Raw genomic sequence first — 19,821 nt, forward strand, 5'->3', positions numbered from 1 at the left:
CCGTAAACTCGAAATTCTGTAATAGAATTGTAGAATGTAATATAGAATTTTTTTGCAAGTAAAGCAAATAAGGATTGTTTCTATGTTTCTATTTAATGGATCTAGAATCTTTATGTGCACCTCTTCTACCATTCTACCGAATGAATCCTTCCGTAAAAAAGTGAATCATCCTTGCCCGAGCCTCCTGCTACATTTCTCTGCCTTTCTGCTACCATTTCCCTTTATAAACAACTTCATTTGGGGCGAATTTCGTTATGGACCCCTCTAAAAAACACAAATTGTATTAGCAACTCCACAAACAAAAGGACAAATCGTAAACTAAACCCCAAATGTCCTGTCCGCTCACACAAGGGGCTGCTTTGACTCCTCGCTGACAAGGGAGGCAGCCCCGAAGGGTTGGCTCGCGATGGATTGTTGGTTGGTTGGATTAGCTGGCAGCCCAAGTGGCACGCAACAAATGTTACGTTAATGACGCAATTGAGAACGGTTATCCCTATTCCTATCCCTCTGTTCACCTATCCGTATCTGTATCTGTCTCTCTATTCGTATCTGTATCTGTTTCTTTATCTATGTCTATGTCCATGTCTATTGAGTGCTAAGGCCTGCCTTCTTCTTCTCTGAATAGTTCTCCTCTCTCTATGTTAAGTTGAATGTCTCTGAAACAAGACGAACTGGGAAGACTCTACTGGAAATTGAAGGGGATTTACGAGACTTGGAAGAACTTTGGTTAGATTTGGATTAAGTCAATATTTGTAGGCAGAGTTCAAAGTATAAGAGACTATAGTTTGACAGGGAATAATTCTATATGTGGCTCAGGTTGAAGTCTAACCAGATAAAATCTTCATTCGTGTTTATTTTCTCGGTTTTCTCTACAAAGTAATTAAAGTCCCAGAGGCTTTATATCGCCCCTCTAACAATCTCTTGTACACAATTAAAGAGTATTCCCTGAACCATTATACTTTCCTTGTTCTGCGTTTTCCCCCATTTTCCTGCTGTAAACAAAACGCCTCAAAGTGGGTGTGGGCCACAGGCGGGCTGCCACCCCTCCCCCTTGTTCACCGACACAGAGGCAGAAGCGAGCTCACCTCGTCTGGGGATGTTCGATTCCATGCCACACACATTCGCTGGGGGGCATTCATTCCAAAATATTCAGTCGAATTTCGGCCTGCGGCAGGTGCAGATGAAAGATCGATCCGTTTCTCCACTTAATATTAACCGTTTGTGCACCTCCTCCAACTGAAACACGCCATCGGTGCAGCATTATTTATCCATATTCTATATGCTAGACAAATTCTATATCTGTTTTCGATTCGGTTGCGTTGCGGTTCGTTTATTCGATTCAAATCGATTGGGAAATTGCTGTGCCGTGGAGGTAAACACACGAATAAATTGAAAGCCGTGGGATAAACAAAAACAAAAACAAAAGAAAATCCACAGAAGCGTTACCGAAAGATCAGCCACAGAAGAAAATGTGTCTACCGATGACGCAGTTGCTCCTCCTGGTGCTTTGCCTCTGCCTGCCCACTGCGTGGGGCTACCCGGAGGAGATGCGCTATCCCTGCGCCTTCATAGACACCGCAAACATCACGGGTAGCTTCGGCATGGATGGTTCCTATGTGCACAACTGGACGGTGATTCCCCGCAACCTGGTGGCCGCGTATGACTTTGTCATCGAAAATGGCATCCGAGTGCCGGCTGCCAAGCACCTGCGCGGCTGTATCTGCAAACTGAAGCCCTGCGTTCGCTTCTGTTGCGCGGAGGGCGAGATCTACGATCTGGAGGGGAGACAATGCTTGGCCCCATCGATCGATAGTCAGCCTCCACCTGGCCACAGCCACATGGAGGTGCAAATGATGAACGGCAGCCTCCAGGAACTCGAGCTTCGCACTCGCTTCAGCATCTATGTGGATACGCCGTGTGAGCACATGAAACCAGTGACAAAAGGCTCAGAATATGTCCATTGGACACAGCATGAGGTAAGTGGATGATTCCCCACTCTCTTTCGAGGGTTCCTCTTATTTGTATCTCTCTTTTAGAATGGCACCATCGCCCATCGTGGTCACATCTTCTCCAAACATTATTGCTACACGCCCCTTCTGCTGCACAATGCCTCCTCCTCCTTCTCCTCTTGGGACTGGCAGCCGCTGGTCTGTGCCCCCGAGAAGCTACACTTTGTGCTGGGCGTTCGCGAGTGGACCTACGCCATATGTGAGTGTTCCCTGCCTCCCTCCCATAGCCAGCAAACAATTATAAATATGTTTTCAATATAATAGTACGCTCATAAAACAGATTGTTTGAATAACAAAAGTTAATCACTTGTGGCGATTGATAGATTAATGGCCCCTCCCCCAACAGAAGATCCTAATAATCACGCAATCTCTCTCTCTTTGTTCTACTTTCTCTTTGCAGGCCTCTTGATATCCATTATATCGATGGTCATTGTGCTGGTGGTGTATCTCATGTGCTCGGAGATGCGCAACAGTTTCTATGGTGTGGCCATCAAGGCCTATACCATTTGCCTGATATTGGGCTATGCCCTGCTCGCTTACCTCACACTCCACAATCCCGCAACACTCTCCAAAGCAGCATGTCGCATTATACGTAAGATATATGCCATTCCCCAAAGATCACTGTTTGATTTTCACTTTCTGGATTTCCCTTTAGCTAGCTTAACACTCATGTATCTGGTGATGTCCTTCTACATCCTGAGCTTTGTCTCCTTCAAACTTTATTTGAGTTTCCATGGCGTTGTCTTCACGAAGCTTATGTTTTGGCTGATCTTCACGCCGATCGTGCTGATTGCCATTGGTTGGTCCTTCTTTGTGGGCTTCAGTCATTATGGCGCCCGTTTGGTATTTGGCGGCGACACTTGCTGGTTCGATCGTGAGTTCAGGCGATCCTTTACAACCCACAGATCACTAATCATTCATCCACTCATCCTTCTTCCATAGCTCGCAATTGGAGCATTATGGTGTATCTTTTTGCACCCGTTTTCGTAGCCTGTGCCATCAGTGGCTTCTTCTATATCCTCACTCTCATTTATATCAGCGAACAGCCCGAAATCGAGACGGAAAAGAGCTTCGAGTCGATCGAGAAGAACCGCTTCAAGTCGTTCTGGAAGTACTTTGGCTACACGGCCCTCGTGTGGCTCGTGTGCGTCTGCTCCTTTGCCTTCAACTACTACCGTGGGGAGCGTTCGCTGCACAACTATGCCGTTTGCTTCTGCATGGCCTTCCATGGCTTTGCGGCACTCTATGCGCTCATCGGCAAGAATCAGCAGATCCAGAACTTCCTGCGACGCATCGATAAGTGAGTAAACTAAATCTCCAAAATAACCCACAAATTTTGATATTTCTTTCCCCTTAGCGATGAGGATACGTGCGAGAACTCTGTACCATTGTCAAGTTTTTGAAGGGGCATCGGGAATCCCATTGGAATTGTATTGTTAGCATTAGTTTACCCTTTTTTGTAGTTAAAGTCTCAATAAAAGGTAGAGCTCTAAGCTCTAAGCGAGAGATTTCGGGCATTGAATTTGATTTTTCAGTTTTGAAGTGACTGAGCACAGTTTTTTGGTCACTAGTACAGCTATAGTACAACTATTAGTCGTGTCTACAACCCGCAAGCATCAAACCTGCTGCTCTGGCTTAGTTCAGCTAATGGCCATCACATGTACGACTTGGCGCCACTGAGCACAAGTCTTAACAATTCTAGCAAATATTTCTGCACGGACTTTCTTTTTTTTTTCTTAAACAAATCCACAGTTTTACAGTAAAAATGACATTTTAAAATTGTTTTGATTTTTTTTTTAATTTAGCTGGCATTAATTAAATATTTAACTGGTAAAAATTTAAGAAGAGCTTTTAATTGAGCTTTTAATTAAAGCGTATTTGTTGTTTTTTTCCCTATTAAATGTTAAAAAAATACCATATGAAAATTACAAAAATGTTACTTGAAAAACAGAACAAAAATACTGCAAAAAAAACGTACACCATAAAAACAAAACAAAAAGAACGTTTGGCATTTTTTTTGGTTATTTTGGGTTAAAAACTTGGCTAATTTTCAAATTTAACATGTATTTTACACAAATTAAATGTACAATTTTCAAACTTTACATGTATTCTACACATGTAGAATGTAATGTAATGTCAAATTAAATGTACAACTAACAGCGTTGCCACTCCGTCGATCTAGTAGTGTAGGGAGCGCCACTTAAGCCGTTGAGATTTGAATTTGATTTTGAATTAAAAGAATCTCCTAGAACCAGCTATCAGGTAAAGATGAGCGGCGGCACTCCAGCATTTGGCACAGCATTTAGGCACATTTAGGCAACTGATTGTAAAATTGTTAAATTGAAGCTGAACGCTTGCATTTGGACCGGCTGCTGCTGCGCTCTGTGGGCGGTTTTAGGACTTATTATCGTTCTTCCTCCTGTGCTTGATCCCCCGCTTCCCCCTTCCCCATTCACCCTTGCCATTGTGAAATCCATATAATTTGTTCCGTTGTTTGTTTGATATATATTTTATGGGATTGAGAAAACGCTTTCATGACACACATCTGATACCCAGTAAACAGTTATATATCCATCTAAAACAATCAAATATATAAATACCTACTTAAGTGGCCAAAATTCCATTCGAAAATTGATCGAGCAAACATGTAACCTCCGCTTATATTTCATTTATCAAAAAAAAAACCTGCGCTGCGCTGCTCCTTTAGCACTTGCAACAATCTCCAATTTGCTGCTTCCTCTATTTAGGCATGGCTTCCAATTTAACAGTCCCTTCAAACATGCAACAAAAGCAACCTGAAACTCTCCTTGACCGCCGCCGCTGCAGCGTTTGCCACTCGCTCAACAATATCCCACGTAAATAACGTAATTTACACAACAAAACAAACTCTGGGGGCAAACGGTGTGGTGTGGTGTGGGGCGATGTGCCGCGGCCGGTAGTACCACAAAATCCAATCCGGGAATCCACTCAAAACCTGCAACCTGACCATTCCACAGCCCCCCAACTCCCACACCCTTTTTCTCTCTACTAGCAGCCCATGGACCGTGGTCGAGTGTCCCTTCTGTGCCCCCCACCACACCACATCGTTTTCTAGCGCTATATAATAAGTGCGCGCCGATTTTGTTTGACATCAGAGGTCAATGGCCGCGAAAGAGACAGACACAACGATAGAGAGAGAGAGAGCCAGAGAGAGAGAGAGAGGCAGAGTCGAGTACCGTGTGCCATAAGGGAGCACAGCCGAAGAGCTACTTGCATCCTTGCAACACACACAAACACACACGTATACGCATGCAGCCTCCCGCCAGACTCCCTCTTTCAGCTTCGTTTTGGCTGTCAAGCGCAAGGAATCAAGTGGAAAGTGAAACGAGAGCTATGCCTGCCTCCAATGCTGCCCCCAGCATCACCTCCCCTCCCTCCTGCTGCCTCATGCTTCGAGATGTGGTGCTCTTTTGATGTGGCCTCGCCCAATGCGACTCCTGTGGGTTTTGCAGACTTCTCGCCTCGCTTCAACGATGGAGTAGATCCCGAGTCTCTGTTAGTTGCTTCGCGGTTCGTCCTTTTTGGGTTCTGTTCTGCTCTTTTTCTGGCTGGGCGTACAGCAGCGCAGCAGTCGCGTGCCGGCATATGGATACACACACTCACACAGCCGCAAAACGAGCGAGAGAACTACAGATAGAGAGAGAGAGAGAGAGAGAGGGGGAGAGTAAGAGAGAGGGACATATACTATATACATCTCTCTGGATCGATAAAACGTAGTAAAAATTCTCGTAGTAATGGAAGCTGGAAGGATGCTGGAGCCCGGCATCAACGTACATATACAGCAGAAACTGCAGGCAGCATCAACATAGCCTCGACATCGGAATGGGAAGCGGCAGCAGGCATCAGGCAGCAGGCAGCAGGCAGCATCGTCCTGACGTGCGCACTGGAAATCCCATGAAGGTAGGACATGTTTGGCGCGTTTTTCCCATAGTATTCGTTCGGTATTCGGTGCTCAGTATTCGTGTTTGTTTATGTGCGAATGCGAATACGAATACGAATGGCGGATGCAGGCAAAATATGCTACACACATGCACTGAGCATTGAGCATTGGGAATGGGAATGGCGATGGGGGGAGGGCTCCTCATTTAGTCAAAGAAATTGCCACCAAAACCGCGCCCCGTTTCCACTTCTTCCACCACTTGAGCGACAACGGGGCAGGCAACAGGGGCCACAGAGGCAACCCCTACTATTATACATCCTTGGCCATAGCTATGGCTATGGATAGATTCGCTGTTTCCCTGGTTGCTCCTGCAGGGTACCGGTGAACGGAGAACCCAAACATGAAAATTAATTACCAAATGACTTTATGCTTTTTAATGGCCGTCGATGGCAGTTAAAGGATATGGGATATTAGACAAGCCATTAAATGGCTAACTGGCTGTGGAGACACAGCGGAACGGAGACACGCGGGGCACGAGACACGGCCACGCCCCTAAAACATTATCATATATGCATGCATATATAGGGGGGGAAGAGCTATACATACGTATCTATGCTGATGGCTTTCGCTTTGATGTCAGGATAAATATAAAGGTGGGTTGGGGTGGGGTAGGCTGGAGTGGGTTGACACTCGGCACTCGGCAGCAGCAGAAGGTTATTACCAATATTGGAAATTTGTAATTAACATTGAGAAAACGCTTAGAGAAATAAGCGCCTTGGGTTGGGGCTTTATGGGCAGTTTAAATGCTAATGACTTTTGGGAGTTTTTAAAGATTACTCATGTGACATTTCGGCTCACAGCTCGGCTCGATTCGTCTGGAATTCTTCTTACTACTTAAGCTCTTTTCATGGAATATCTATATCTTGCAACATTTGTTTACAATTATTACGATTCCCCGTACAAAACCTTGCCCCTAAGAACGTCTTCACCTTTAAAGTCTCACCATCTTCTCCTCCTCCTCCTCCTCGAGACCCATTTCCGGTCAGCTTCACTTCACTCCCGCTAATGACTCGTTCCACTGCGCCCCTCTCTTTTTGTGTCATATACTCCGTAACGTACTCCAATCCCACAATAATTCATACACAAGGCACGTAAAGCAAATCAAGTACAATAAATAACTTTTTAATTTAACATTTTCTAGAAATTTACAATACAAAAAATATAATTTATGCCCATAAATGTCCCGCGACAAGCAATTGACCAATATTACCCCCTCCCTCCCCACACACCCAAAAAAAGGCGATCCAACAAATCTTTGTGGCATTATAATTTAGGAATTAGTAGAAAAAAAGAAGCGATGGACAAAATGATAAATTAATAACGAAAAACCAGTGGAAAAAGCAATCTAACGGCTAGCACAAGAAAGCGCGTGAAAGGGAGAGGTAGAATCTGTGAAAGAGATGGAAAGAGAGTGAGAGGGGGAGGGGAAGGGAGTACACCATCATAAATTCATTGATGGTAACGCAAACAAAAGAGTCCCAAAAGCAAAATGTTTCTTTCTCCTTTTTTCTTTGATATTGCCAGGGCGTAAAATAGTTGTAAGGTAGTAAGGGAAATACTAGTAAAGGGAAAAGAGTGTGGGGAGTAGTAGTTGTATGCCACACATCTAAAGTTTATAGTCGAAAAAGAGAGAAAAAATATCGCTTCGATTATAGGTTTGATTTCTATTCACTGGACACCACCACCTCTAACCACTGGGAGCCATGGGGCTCCATGTGCTCGTAGATGAATGCAGAGGTTCGGCGGGCTGTGGCACCCCACTTCTTCCCTCTTACGACCACCTCTTGTGCGACGGGGCATACGCGTGTGCTCTCGTTTCTCACCTGCAATGACACCTTTTTTTTGTTTGTTGGCTTGTAATAATCATGAAATTTTTTATTATTTCTCGTATTCTCCCCTCCCCGTTCCCCTTTCCACGTGTTCTCGTATTTCGTTTTCTTTTCGTTACGTTTCGTTTGATTTTGGTTTCCCTTCGAGTTATGTTCGTTGTTTGACTTTTCGGTTGTTTGTTGTTGAATTTTGTGTGTGCCGCCGCCACCTCTTGAGATTTATTTCGTGCCGCAGCGCAGCTCGAGAAATGTTTCGTTTGTTCAATTTACACAACGGAGTTTGGAGCTTGGAGCTTGGAGCCGAAAGCAATCTTTCCTACTCACTCATTGAGGAATTCGTGCGCGGACTTTTGTCATATTATATTATTATATGCCCTATAATTATTAGGTGAGCGATATAAGGTAGGGCCAGTATTGGAGACGGGAGAGAGATGTAAGCTCTGGAGATAATTTTGTCATATTTCCAAATTGTATTCTAATGGATAATCAACACTAAAATCTGATTTTATCTGCAAATTATTCGTTAAATTTGATCCATAAATTATCTTTTATTTGGAGATCATTCTTTTGGATCATCCTCTAACTTCTTCCTCAAAATCCTTCCTTGATCTCTTCACATTTATGTCTAGGTTCATCTAGCAGTTTGTTCTTTTGGAATCGTTTAGCTGAGATCAGTCTTGGATCAGATCAGTCTTAAGGTACTCCCCAAGTACTCGTTTCTTTTACCAGTTCTTTTTTGAACCATTATTCCTTATTGCACTCTCCTCCTCTCCCCACTTTCCCCACTACCCACAACAACAATCGATTCGTATGATCTTCCCATGGATCTTAACCTCATCTCGTCTGACTTATTGGAACGCTCTTCAGTGCTACTTACGGTACTTATGTCTCTTGAGAGCTTCCCACAATCGATCGATTACCAGAGCGATCCCCCAAAAAATTATAGAGCATTCGCATGGGGGCACTCGAGCATCGGACGGCGCTCTTGTGTGGCAAGCGGCACGTGTAAATGCTTAACATAGTTTTTCGGGGTTTCTATTTCGGAAGCTTTCGTTTTGCTTTCTATGGACAATGTGCCTGGCCCATCCATAATCGTTTCAACGCGTTGAGCGAATTACGAGAGCAATTAAACGTTACACATAGAAGAGAGGCAAAGAGGTGACTCAGAGAGAGAGAGAGAGAGAGGAATGGAAGAAGGTGAAGAGAAGAAGTGGAGAGATATCGAATAGTAGAAGAAGATTTGAGCTGGAGAAACCAAAGCAAATACGCAGCTTGACACATTCAATGGGGGGGGGGCTGGGACTGGGACTGGGGCTGGGGCTGAGGCTGAGCATCAGCTATCATTGATCTCTAGTCCCCCTTCAAAGCCACCAAACAGAGAGCCAGACGGAGAGTGAGGCAGAAGCATAGTGAAAGAGGCAAGCAGCCATAGCAGAGAGATACAGGAGATAGTCACACAGAGATCATCGGTTATCGTTTGTTGCACGCTCAATTAACGGACATAAAGCTGACAAACTGGCGCTGATGTGGCAAAATAAATCGCAGCATTTCTTGCAACTTGCAACTTGCAACGCGCTCAACCTTTGAGAGTCGCACCAGAGCAGAGGAGCTCCAAGTCCCCCACATCAACAGTCTCCATTTGGTGCGCCTCCACGCGACTCGTTCGCGACTCCAGTGGGATCTTCATTCCCATGCAACAATGTTGCAAGTAGCAGAGGCAGCAGAGACAGCAGAGACAGCAGAAGAGCAGCCGAGCAGAGCAGAGCAGCATATCGTGAAGACATCAGGGAAAACAACAGCAAAGACAACAAACGACATCGCTGCGGCATGAGTGTGCGTTTTTTTGTTTTTGTTGTTGTTTGAATGCTTTGGGTGTCGTCTGGTATATGTGGTATGGGGGGAGGGTATGCCAGGCTTAAGAGAGAAGGATATAGCTGGATGCTGGAACTCCCACGGCGGAAAGGGAATCCTCACAGAGAGCGTAGAGATCTGAGAGCTGTAAGGTTTTCCTTCCATCTTTCTGCTCAGAGTAGAAAAACTTTGCTGAATCCCTTGCACTAGTTTCTCTCTCTCTGTGTCTCTTCCAGGGTATCTGCTAGTCCAGCACTTACACTCATCGGCCTCGCCTTGGTCTCCTTTAAATGCTTTAACCCCCCGACGACGATCGCTGGTGGAATTCCTGCGCCTGACGAACGTTTTTCTGTGGCTCTGTTTGCGGGTCAACAACTGAAGAAAAAAGGAAGGCGGCAGAAAGAGGCAGAAGGGGGCAGGGGCAGCGAGGCCGAGAGAAGAGCAGCAGAAATGAGGAGCTGTGGGAAGAGAAGAAGGCGGACAGACTGAGGCACAGCTTCAAGCTTCTTTATGGCCATGTTTCTGGTGGAGAGCTGCACGGTGCAGGCTGCAGGCTGCACGCTGCTGCTGAAGCTGTTGCTGGGATGGATCTCGTGCTGAAGCTGGTGTTGTGGTGCCTGTTTTGCTGAGGGTGCTGGATGGGGTGCCGGTGGACCCATTAAGCCAAATGATGGGCAGCCGCCCAAATCATTGCCTTGTGGCAACAATGTTGCAACAACAGGGACAGGGATAGGGACAGGGACAACGTCGGCACATTAATGAAGTGATTTGCACTTTTTACCGGCTCCTTTTTGACCACACAACAGCAACAGCAGACGGACACACAGACGGAGATGAAGGCGGAGTCCGAGTCCGAGTCCCCCCCCCTCTCCGCTCCACGTTGTGTAACACATTTCCAGGAACAATCCAATCCCCATTCGAGGGTCTTTCTGGTGGGTGAATGAGGAGATTTATGACAGGCCGCCGTGGATCATCATGTCACTTGTCTCAGAAGGCGGGAAAGATCAACAGAAAGAACAGTTCAATGCGCTGGAGAGGAGAAAGAGAGATTTGCATGGCTAATTGAGGCACACATCAGATCACATCTCAGAGGTGAAAGGATGCCATGGAATGAGCGTAGCGGAAACGATCGTGCCATGGTCTTCGATTTGAAGATCCTCTTGGAGGCTTTGGAGGCTGACAAAGAGATCATTCATTTGGGGAAGTATTCGTGATTGCTTGAGTGTGAAGAACTCAATGAAGGAAGATCTATCAAGCAAAAAGGGTTCAAGCAGAAGTGTTACCGATCCTCCCCATTGACTCGCTGATCTTTTTGGTTAATGGGCAGGGCAGCTCTTTCTGATCATAAATTTGAGCGAATTCCACTGTAGAGAGTCACAAGTCCCAGTTTATTCTCTGCCTGATCTATTTGTTCAGTCAATGGGGGGATGGGATGGGGATCGTGATCGATGGTTGATCTATTGCACTCTGCAGCTACCACTCCACTCTCTCATTGTTCTGGCTGCGAGCACACGATTCTTAGCCAAGCCACGATTCTTCCTCCTTGCAGGCTCCAAGCCCCAGCTTCCATCTTGCAGCTTCTGTCATCAGCAGACCGAAACCAGTGGAACAAAAAATGTGCGCATAATTCCCCCATACAACATTTTCAATGCAGAAGAAATCCCTCTCGCTGGCAGATGCCTCTGATGCCTGCCTGAATGCCTGCCTGCCTGTTGCTGCCGATGCTGCGTCTTCTTCTCTGGCCAAGTGGACATTGACCGTCTGCCTTAGAGTCAACGATCTTCAAACGTGTCAACATTAAAAATAGCAACCAAATGCTCTAACGTCTGTGTGCCCCAGCTCCCACCGTCGTACCCCACCATGCCCCAACCGCGCCCCACCGACCAAAGCCGCCAGCCAGGGAGATATGCAGACGTGCAGACGTTCGCAAAATGCCAAACGGAGAGAAGAGACCAAAAGACACAATCGAGGCTACAACAACGATCAGGCACCAGCCCCACAAAAAAGACGCGGGGCTAACGAGAATGCATAGAGACACAGCAGAGATGATGTTCGACAGGCAGGTTACCCTGGAGTTTACGTGAGCAGGCAAAGAGTAGCAAAGAGCTGAGGGATGATCTATTCTAGTCTCAGAAGCTTTTTTAATTTTTTAACTTTTTTTACTCTCCACCAAAGAGAGCTTCATAAGTCATTCATTCATGCAAAGTTGCATATACCCTGCCCATATAGAACCCATTTGAAGGGGTATTCCAAAAAACAACAGGATGTTTGGCGGTTGGCGGTTGGCGGCGCTATCAACGAAATTCCAGCATTTGATCGGCGACGAAGCCAGAGCAGGAGGTCGCAGACGCAGACGAAGCAAAAGCAAACGAGGTGGAGGTCGCAGCAGAAGACGAGGAGGAGGAGGAGGAGGAGGGAGTCGTCGATGGGCCAGAGGATAGGGAAGTAGGTGAAGAGGAGAGCAGACAAAATGCAAAGAATCAAAAATTATATACACATGTTGGAACACAGTGCAAAACAGCGCGAGGGTTGGGGTTGGGTTGGGGTTGGGCTTGGGTCGCGGGAAGAGGAGGCCGAGGCGGTGGCGGTGGCAGCAGAAGACTTGTGGCTGACAAAGCCATTAATTACTGATTGCCGATACTCGCGACGCTCAATGAAAGTTTCGCAGGCCAGGCCAGCCAGACAGACACTCAAGAGAGATGCAGAAGATCGTCGTCGGTTGGTTGGTTGGTTTAGGGAGGGAGGTAGGGAGGGGTAGCGTCGTGTGCAGCAGTTTCTGTGAAAAAAAAAGAGTGAAAAAGAAGGAGACGACACCCGCAGACATGGCGCTAAGCGAAGCAGAAAAAAAAAAACTGCACAAGAAGCATAAATCACTTTATGGATTGGTCTGGGTCTGGGTCTGGGACTGGGTCTCTGATCAGTGATCAACCCAACCTCTCTCTCTCTCTCTTTTCCCACTGATACTCACGCTCTCTCTCAGACCTCCCCTTCCCCCTCTCCCACTCCTAATCGGCTGCAGTGTTTGACCGTTATGACTTCCGCTGCCATCGAGCCGAAGAGATCAACGCTTCGGCACGAACCGAAGCCGAAGCCGAAACCGAAGCTCAGGTCGTAGCTTTTGTTCTTTTTGCTTTCGCTTTCTGCTTTGGCTGCGCTCTCTCTCTCGGATCCCCCCCTCGGTCAATCAATTTATTTATAAAGCAAAGCATAATGCACAAATAAACACCGAGAGATCCCCGCACCGCCTCTGCCCAACTGACTGAGTGTATATTCGATACGCATTGTCCTTGAACGTTTAGTCGAAATTTATGGAATACATTGAACTCCACGCCACTAAATTAGTCAGTTAAGGCGCACACCACGAACCACAGAGAAACCCAAAAAAGAATAAGCAAAAGCGAAAGCGAAAGGAACGTAAAGAAAAAGAACAAGAGTAAGAATAAGCATAAGCAAAAGATGGCAAACAAAACATGACAAAAGTTTTGCCGCTTTTTGGCGCATTAACAAAAATTCACTGTCCGACGTAGATCGTTCAGGAGAGGGGGGTAAAGCAATGACAGGGGGGAACGGGATGGAAGTCGAGACTTTTGCGACTTGGTAGTGAATCAGTGGCATCCACAGTTCAAGGAGGAAGCCCCTGCCGAGTCGTTGACCGTTCAATTGTCTTGTCGGAGCCATTGGAACGGTGGAACGTAGACCGGGGGGATCGCGGATCGCGGGGTATCGGTGCAGGCAAATTCAATGGAATTTCAAAATTTAACGGTTACTAATTTGTGCGCGAAGGAGGGAGAACGAATGAATGAATGGGGAGTGCACTTATGAGTGTTATTCATAGGGGTTATTCATATTCATATTCAGGGCCATTCAGGTTGTGTTGTTTATGGGAAGTGGAAGCCGCGAAGAAAGTTAATTGAGTTGAGAACTGTTTCATTCCATGGCTAATAAACTCTTTTTTTTATGGAGAGTCTCTCATCATTGAGAGGATTCTCAAGCAGAAGATTTATCTAATTATATTGCAGGAAAAAGGTTTGAACTTATACATATGTACATGCTAATATTGAGAGCTTTATAGAGAAGTAGAAGATGATGAATCCAAAAAAGAAAAACTTGTTTTTTTTTCAATTAATATCCACATTGAATGCTCCTTCCCTATCCTTTACCTTTAGCCTCATTCCATATGCAATTCCCATTTACATTTCCCTTCGCTGTACCCTTTCCTGCCAGTTCTGCCAATAGATACCAAAGTTTTTAGCGACAATTAGTATTGAAAAACCTCCTAAACTTCTATAGAATTATTCTCTTAGTCACCCCTAATTTTCCCATTGATGCCATCCCCCTCCACATACCGGGAAACTTCCTCAAGGACCATGCACTTATCTTTTCCTCAAGCCTTTCGCTACTCCTTTCCCTTACGGCCTGTTCAAAGTGCAAATCCCATCAAAGTTAAGTTCATAAGCTCTAAACTGCATTTTGTATATTGGCCAGCAGGGCGGAGGGCACGAGGGTGGCACGTGCCACGCCCCTACACAGAGCGCCACAAGAAAAACAGCACAAAAAGAAAAAAAAAAAAAGGTGGATAAAGTTTTTACTGGGGGCAGGTCAAGACCTGCATATCCTTAAAAAAGAAATTGCATTAAAGTTTAGTGGGAAATTCTTTTGCCTCGCTGCTCGCTCGCTCGCTCGCCTAACCTCTCACCTGGCCCACCTCCTGCATGATGCCGTTGGCATCCCAACCTGCTGCATCCCTTGCCGCCGCTATTGCTGCCTCTTGCCACACGTAACTCATATTTATGACGTTGATGGTGTAAGGATCTCCCCAAACCAGCCATCGCACGAGTGACGCGCACGCTGAAAAGTATGCAACGAATATTGCTGCGGGTGGAAAAGCGGTGGCAGCTGCTGCTGCGCGCGGAAAAGCGCCATCCCATTCGCTCAATTTAAAGTCAAGTGTCAATGCAAACTCCTTCACATCGCGGAGAGATCCACATCGTAGAGGGCCATTGAGGGCTCTCTCCGGAGGACCTCTTATGCAGCCCCTTCTCCCCGTACGTACTCACTCATTCCCACACCCCCTGGAAATCCACTCTTTGACATGCAAAACGCGCGCGCTTCATTTGACATTTTTCCTATTTTTAGCCAGGACGAAACGACGTGAATGGGGATCGGGTTATTACCAGTCAGCGCAGAGGACATACATATTCCCCCACACTCCCCACCACCCCGCGACTTTCATTTCCAACTCTTTTTCTTTGTTTTTGCTGTTTGCTTTTTCCTAACCCTTTCATCAAAGGCGCCAGGGGACGAGGTTTTTGTTTTTTCTTTTTTTCTTTTCAACATTTTCTGTCTTGTTTTTGCGGTTACGGTTAATATGATTTTTCTAGGATTTTTCCGGTAGCATTTTCCGGTAGCAGAAACGTTTTTGGTAATGAAACGAAAGATTCCCGCGGAATTTATTTCAATGTTTTTTTTAGTTTTGTTGTGGAAATTTTTGACAGTTGAACATTTGGCAGGGCAATGCTTGGGGGAAAACACAGGAGGAAACTCCTTAATTTCCTTTGTTAATTACAGCGCCACGTTGCAGAAGTTATTGACCCTGACAGGACCACACGCCAGTACGCCAAAGGAGTTCCCTTTGAGAGCCGCCTGTCTGGGTAAGGGATTAACTCCCATGACAACCTCAACAACTCCTCAGTGGAGCCATTACTCCATTACACCCCATGGAGGAGGGAGGAGAAGGAAGCACACCTATTGACGACAATCCGAAAGCAATAAAACTCCGTTAAGACGGAGTCAAGGAGTAGCCCAGGAGCAGCAGGAGTACTGGGCTACGACTCAAGTGGCGGGGGCGCATGAATAAATAAGGAAATCAATTGTTATGGCGGAACGCAGAGAGAGGAGCGGGCAGCGGTGGCAACTCTCGCATTAATCTCGAGAAAGGACCATGGGGCGTGGCCCCCCACACACTCACACACACACACACACACACAAAAATAGGACAACACAAAGCCTCCTCCATGGTGCACTTTCAATCGGTTTATGCAAGGAATAAGATAGGTAGCACAGAAGGATATATACAGGAGGTACAGTAGAAATCTGCAGGAACAGGAGGAGGTTCCAAGGAACAGGAGGAACCAGCCATGCCATGAACCAGAAGGAACCACACCACCACAGAAACTGTAGGAACTGGCAGGAACAGGCGACCAAAGTACAGTCAACGAGCGTGGAAAACAAACGGCGACTCCGGGCCATAAAGACGTCTGCTGCAGTGCGATGATGGTGGTGGGGGTGGGGGTCGGGGTCGTTTGGTAGTGGATGCTGTATGCTGTATGCTGAATGCTCTCCCTCTGCCCACCCACAAGCGACATCTGCCCTAATCATCTGCCAGCGCCCACTGACACCCCACCCCCTAGTAGCCCCATACCCATACTCCGCATAAATTCCACTACCCTTCGTTTGCCTTCGTTAGTTTCTCATGAAAGCTTTTAGTTGTCTGGAATTTTTGGTGCTTTCCACATACCCTGTACTTGGGGATGAGTCTTGGGCATGTATTTGCAAACAAGCGAAGTGAATGGAATAAAAGTAAACAATGCTTGAAATTGACATGTAATGTAGTACGAATGGAATGAAAAATTATAAGGAAAACTTACGTGAAATACAACAAACAAATTAAACCTGAAATTAGATTAAAAAGAATGTATTTGATAAATGGAATGCCGAACTCAAATAAATAAATGAACTGAAAAGAGTAAAACTTAGAAAGAAGAAGAAGAAGCGTATGAATCTATTAAAAATAAAACCAAAATAACTAAAGTATAACCAACACCTCTTTAAATGCAATTTCTGCATTGCATCAATCGAATAAACCCAAAAACTTCTATGATTACAGGGTAACCTGTCTTCCATCACTCTCTCAACTGCAGCATATTTCTACTTCACTGTAAATTTTGTTTTTTCTGTTCGGTGCTCTTTTTTTCTCGTACGTTTTGCCGTTTCTCTGCTTTTGGCTTTGGCTTTTTTGGGGGTTGAAATTTCGGGCTTGCTGGGCTGATAAAGCACCAAGACAGGCGCACAGACGAGAGATGAGAGTCCCCCGTACTATGCGTTTATATACATATACATATATACGATATAGATGGCTGGTTGGTATTTGTGTGAGTGCTTTAAGCAGGGCATTGCACTCGTCGAACGCTTTCGCCGCATCCCGCAATTCGCATCCGAGAGCAGCTCCCACATTCGGCTGGCTGCCAGAGCGTCTCTCTCTCTCTCCTCTCTCTGTGCCACTGCTTGACAGAGAGAGAGAGAGAGAGAGAGAATGGTGCTGATAATTCGGCAGCCTCCTGGTTTGGTTCCAGCCGAAATATCTTTCCGACCTCCACATGCGCCCCTCCCACAATATAATTACAAGATAAGCGCTCGGAGGCAGCGGCGCTCAGAGATGCCGCAGGTGGCGACATTACAGCCATTCCAAAATCACGGGACCAGGGACCAGGAGGACCAGGAGTACCATGAGAAATCCTGGAAACTCCGCTCCGTCATGAATGAACCTTTTGCGGCGCCGCGAGTGCGCTATAAGCGAACGCGAATCCTTGATGCCTGGTTAATATTTGCGGAATCGATAAGTTTGAATCGATTGGGAAATGGACCAGGGGGATGGGCAGCTGTGGGTGTTTTAGAGTGAAAGGTGGGGAAAAAGGTTGTGGGAAATTATGAAGATAGGATGGGAGGGCATGGAACGCGTAGGACACGATGGGTAAATGGTGGAGCAAGGAATAGGACGGGAAGGGTTGAAGGGGAATAGGAATATGTAGCAGTGGATGCGCTCATGATATCGGATAAGGTGAGATTGGGATAGGATTGCAAGAAATCAGATAGGATTAAATGATATTGTTTTGTTTACAGGACACAGAACACAAAAGAAATGTTTGAGAATGATACGGTAGGGCATAGGAATGGAATAGCATAAGATACAAACATCCATCCCAATGGGTTTAAATAAGCTACAAAAAACGGAGTTTCGGGATGGATGGGCAAGTGGAATAGAATGATTGATTGGTGGATTTTTCTACTCCAAAATACCTGTAAAGCAATTAAGTAATTACATTCGTTGCGACTGTACCTGAAGTACCACTTAAAGTTGTTACTGGAACACATTACACCCACATATATCTGCAGCCTGTCTACTCTATTTCCAGAACTGCACAAGCACAACCCTGTCAACCGTACGCCTGCAACTCCACAACCCTGTGCTCCTTGTACAAAGCACCGAAACAACCCTGGCTGGCTAGGGGCCTATTTGTGGATACTCTCCACTGGCTGTAAAAGGAACCCCGCCATCGGGAGTCCCGCTGCTGCATTACATGTTACATGGCCCCGTCCGGGATTTGGTGTGGCCGGCGCTCAGGAACAGCCGCCGGACGACAGGAAGAACAACAGTTACAGCCAGCATCCGAGGGGGAATGCGAATGCGACGGCCGTTACACCAGACCGAACGATGCTGGGAGGTGGAAACCGAAACGAAACAAACCGAAGCGAAGCATAGATGGGCAGCAGAAGGCAGAGCAAGCGGCGAGATGGGCAGCAGAAGGAGCGGAAAACACAGAGATTGGGGAACAGAAGGCAGAGCAGAAGAGAATGCGCACGGGGCAGAGCCAGAGAATATTGTTACAGAAGAGAAAGGGAAATTCTAGTGGGAGCAAGAATATCGATTGGATGGATGGGTGGTACATACTCCAGCCATACTCCTCTTCATCCTCCTCCTGGTACTGCTCCCCCCTCGTGGAATGGGGTGTGCTGGAATTCCCTGTTTTTGTGTTGCGTAAACCCCGGGATGAACAGAGAGAGAGAGAGAGAGAGAGAGAAAGAGAGACTCTCTCAACAGAGGAGAGAAGGAAGAGTGGCCTCCGTGCCGTGGCGTAGGACCAAAAGTTTGGCGCGAAATTTTCGATTAATGAAAATGGGTCTCCAACAAAAATGTGTGTATGTGTGTGTACGCGACGCCTGCTCTCACTCTCTCCCTCTATTTTCTCTCATTCTCTAGCCCTTTTTGTGGCGAGAGTGCAACTCATATGAGTTGGTGTACGGTGTGCGGGTGGTAGGCGTGGCACTTCCCCATTGCTCTTTCATCAGTCAGAAAATGTTGTCCGGCGTTCAGAGAATCCCACGCAGCATCCACAAAAGATTTCCCACCGAACTTTGAGCTTGCCGCTCTTTTCTGCCTCTGCCTGTGCTTTTTTTTTATGATTGTTTTTGGACACACAAACAGGCAAAAAAAATTGGTGGAAAATCGGGAAAATGTCAAACTGATTTCTGTTTCTGTTTCTGTTTTCGCTGCTGCTGTTTCAACTTTCAGCCTTCAGTTGCTGTTTCTGTGTCCGACTTTCGCCCCCCTAGCATGGGTGGGCTTCTCCCGGACCCCCACTCGACTCGACTCGACTCCTCTCGTTATGCAAATTGTATTGAAATGCTTATGCCAAACGATTATGTCAAAGTTTTACATGGTTAAAGCGAGTTTAATGCGACAGTTTTCCGGGGGGAGCGGGTTGCGCGGCAAGGGGAGCCTTGGGGTTTCATGTCCTTGCCTTTGCTTTACACGTGGGGGACCACTGTGTGTCAGCCTCTGCTGCCTCTCTTTTGGCAGCCTCTCAACCTTCATCCGCTCTCGCTGCTGCACCATGGGCATAGCCCATCCTCCATCCTTTCATCCTCCCCTCTTCAAACCCCCCCCCCCCCTGATTTCTGCTGATTATGACAGCAGAACATGTTGCTCTGGATGGGTAGGGGTATGGGCTTTGGGGTTTGGGGGGTATGATGCCGCTTAAATTGTTTGCTTATAAATAAAGCATTAAGCTATTGATTAAAATTGAGCTTTAAAAAATTCATTGCACACAAAGTTCCGTTGCCGTTGTGCGTTTCCCCCCTCATCGTTCGGTTCGCTTCGGCTCGGGTCTGATATGGCATATGGGGAAAGGGGGAGGCGGAGACAGATGGTATGGGACTCCAGAGTGTACGCTGGTTTCAATTGAATGCGAAGTTTACACAAACAGAAAGACAGGCGAGAGGCAGAGTGGCAGAGTGGCAGAGAGGAGGCTGTGGTACACACACACACACACACACATCCTTCTGTTGATATGTGAAAACTGTCCTGCGGGTTTTG

General features: G+C 46.4%; 1 protein-coding gene across 1 annotated transcript; it reads left to right on the forward strand.

Moving 5' to 3' along the window:
* Positions 1 to 1,163: 1,163 nt before the first annotated feature.
* On the forward strand, positions 1,164 to 3,412 carry LOC111068787 (probable G-protein coupled receptor Mth-like 8). The gene is made up of 6 exons (XM_041594643.1): positions 1,164 to 1,976; positions 2,037 to 2,208; positions 2,410 to 2,601; positions 2,665 to 2,883; positions 2,952 to 3,309; positions 3,367 to 3,412. Exons 1-6 carry the CDS (start codon positions 1,470 to 1,472, stop codon positions 3,410 to 3,412), a joined length of 1,494 nt encoding a protein of 497 aa, XP_041450577.1. The 5' UTR covers positions 1,164 to 1,469.
* The last annotated feature ends 16,409 nt before the right edge of the window (positions 3,413 to 19,821 follow it).

Source organism: Drosophila obscura, unplaced genomic scaffold (genome assembly GCF_018151105.1).
Source record: "Drosophila obscura isolate BZ-5 IFL unplaced genomic scaffold, ASM1815110v1 contig_30, whole genome shotgun sequence".
In the NCBI taxonomy this organism is placed as follows: domain Eukaryota; kingdom Metazoa; phylum Arthropoda; class Insecta; order Diptera; family Drosophilidae; genus Drosophila; species Drosophila obscura.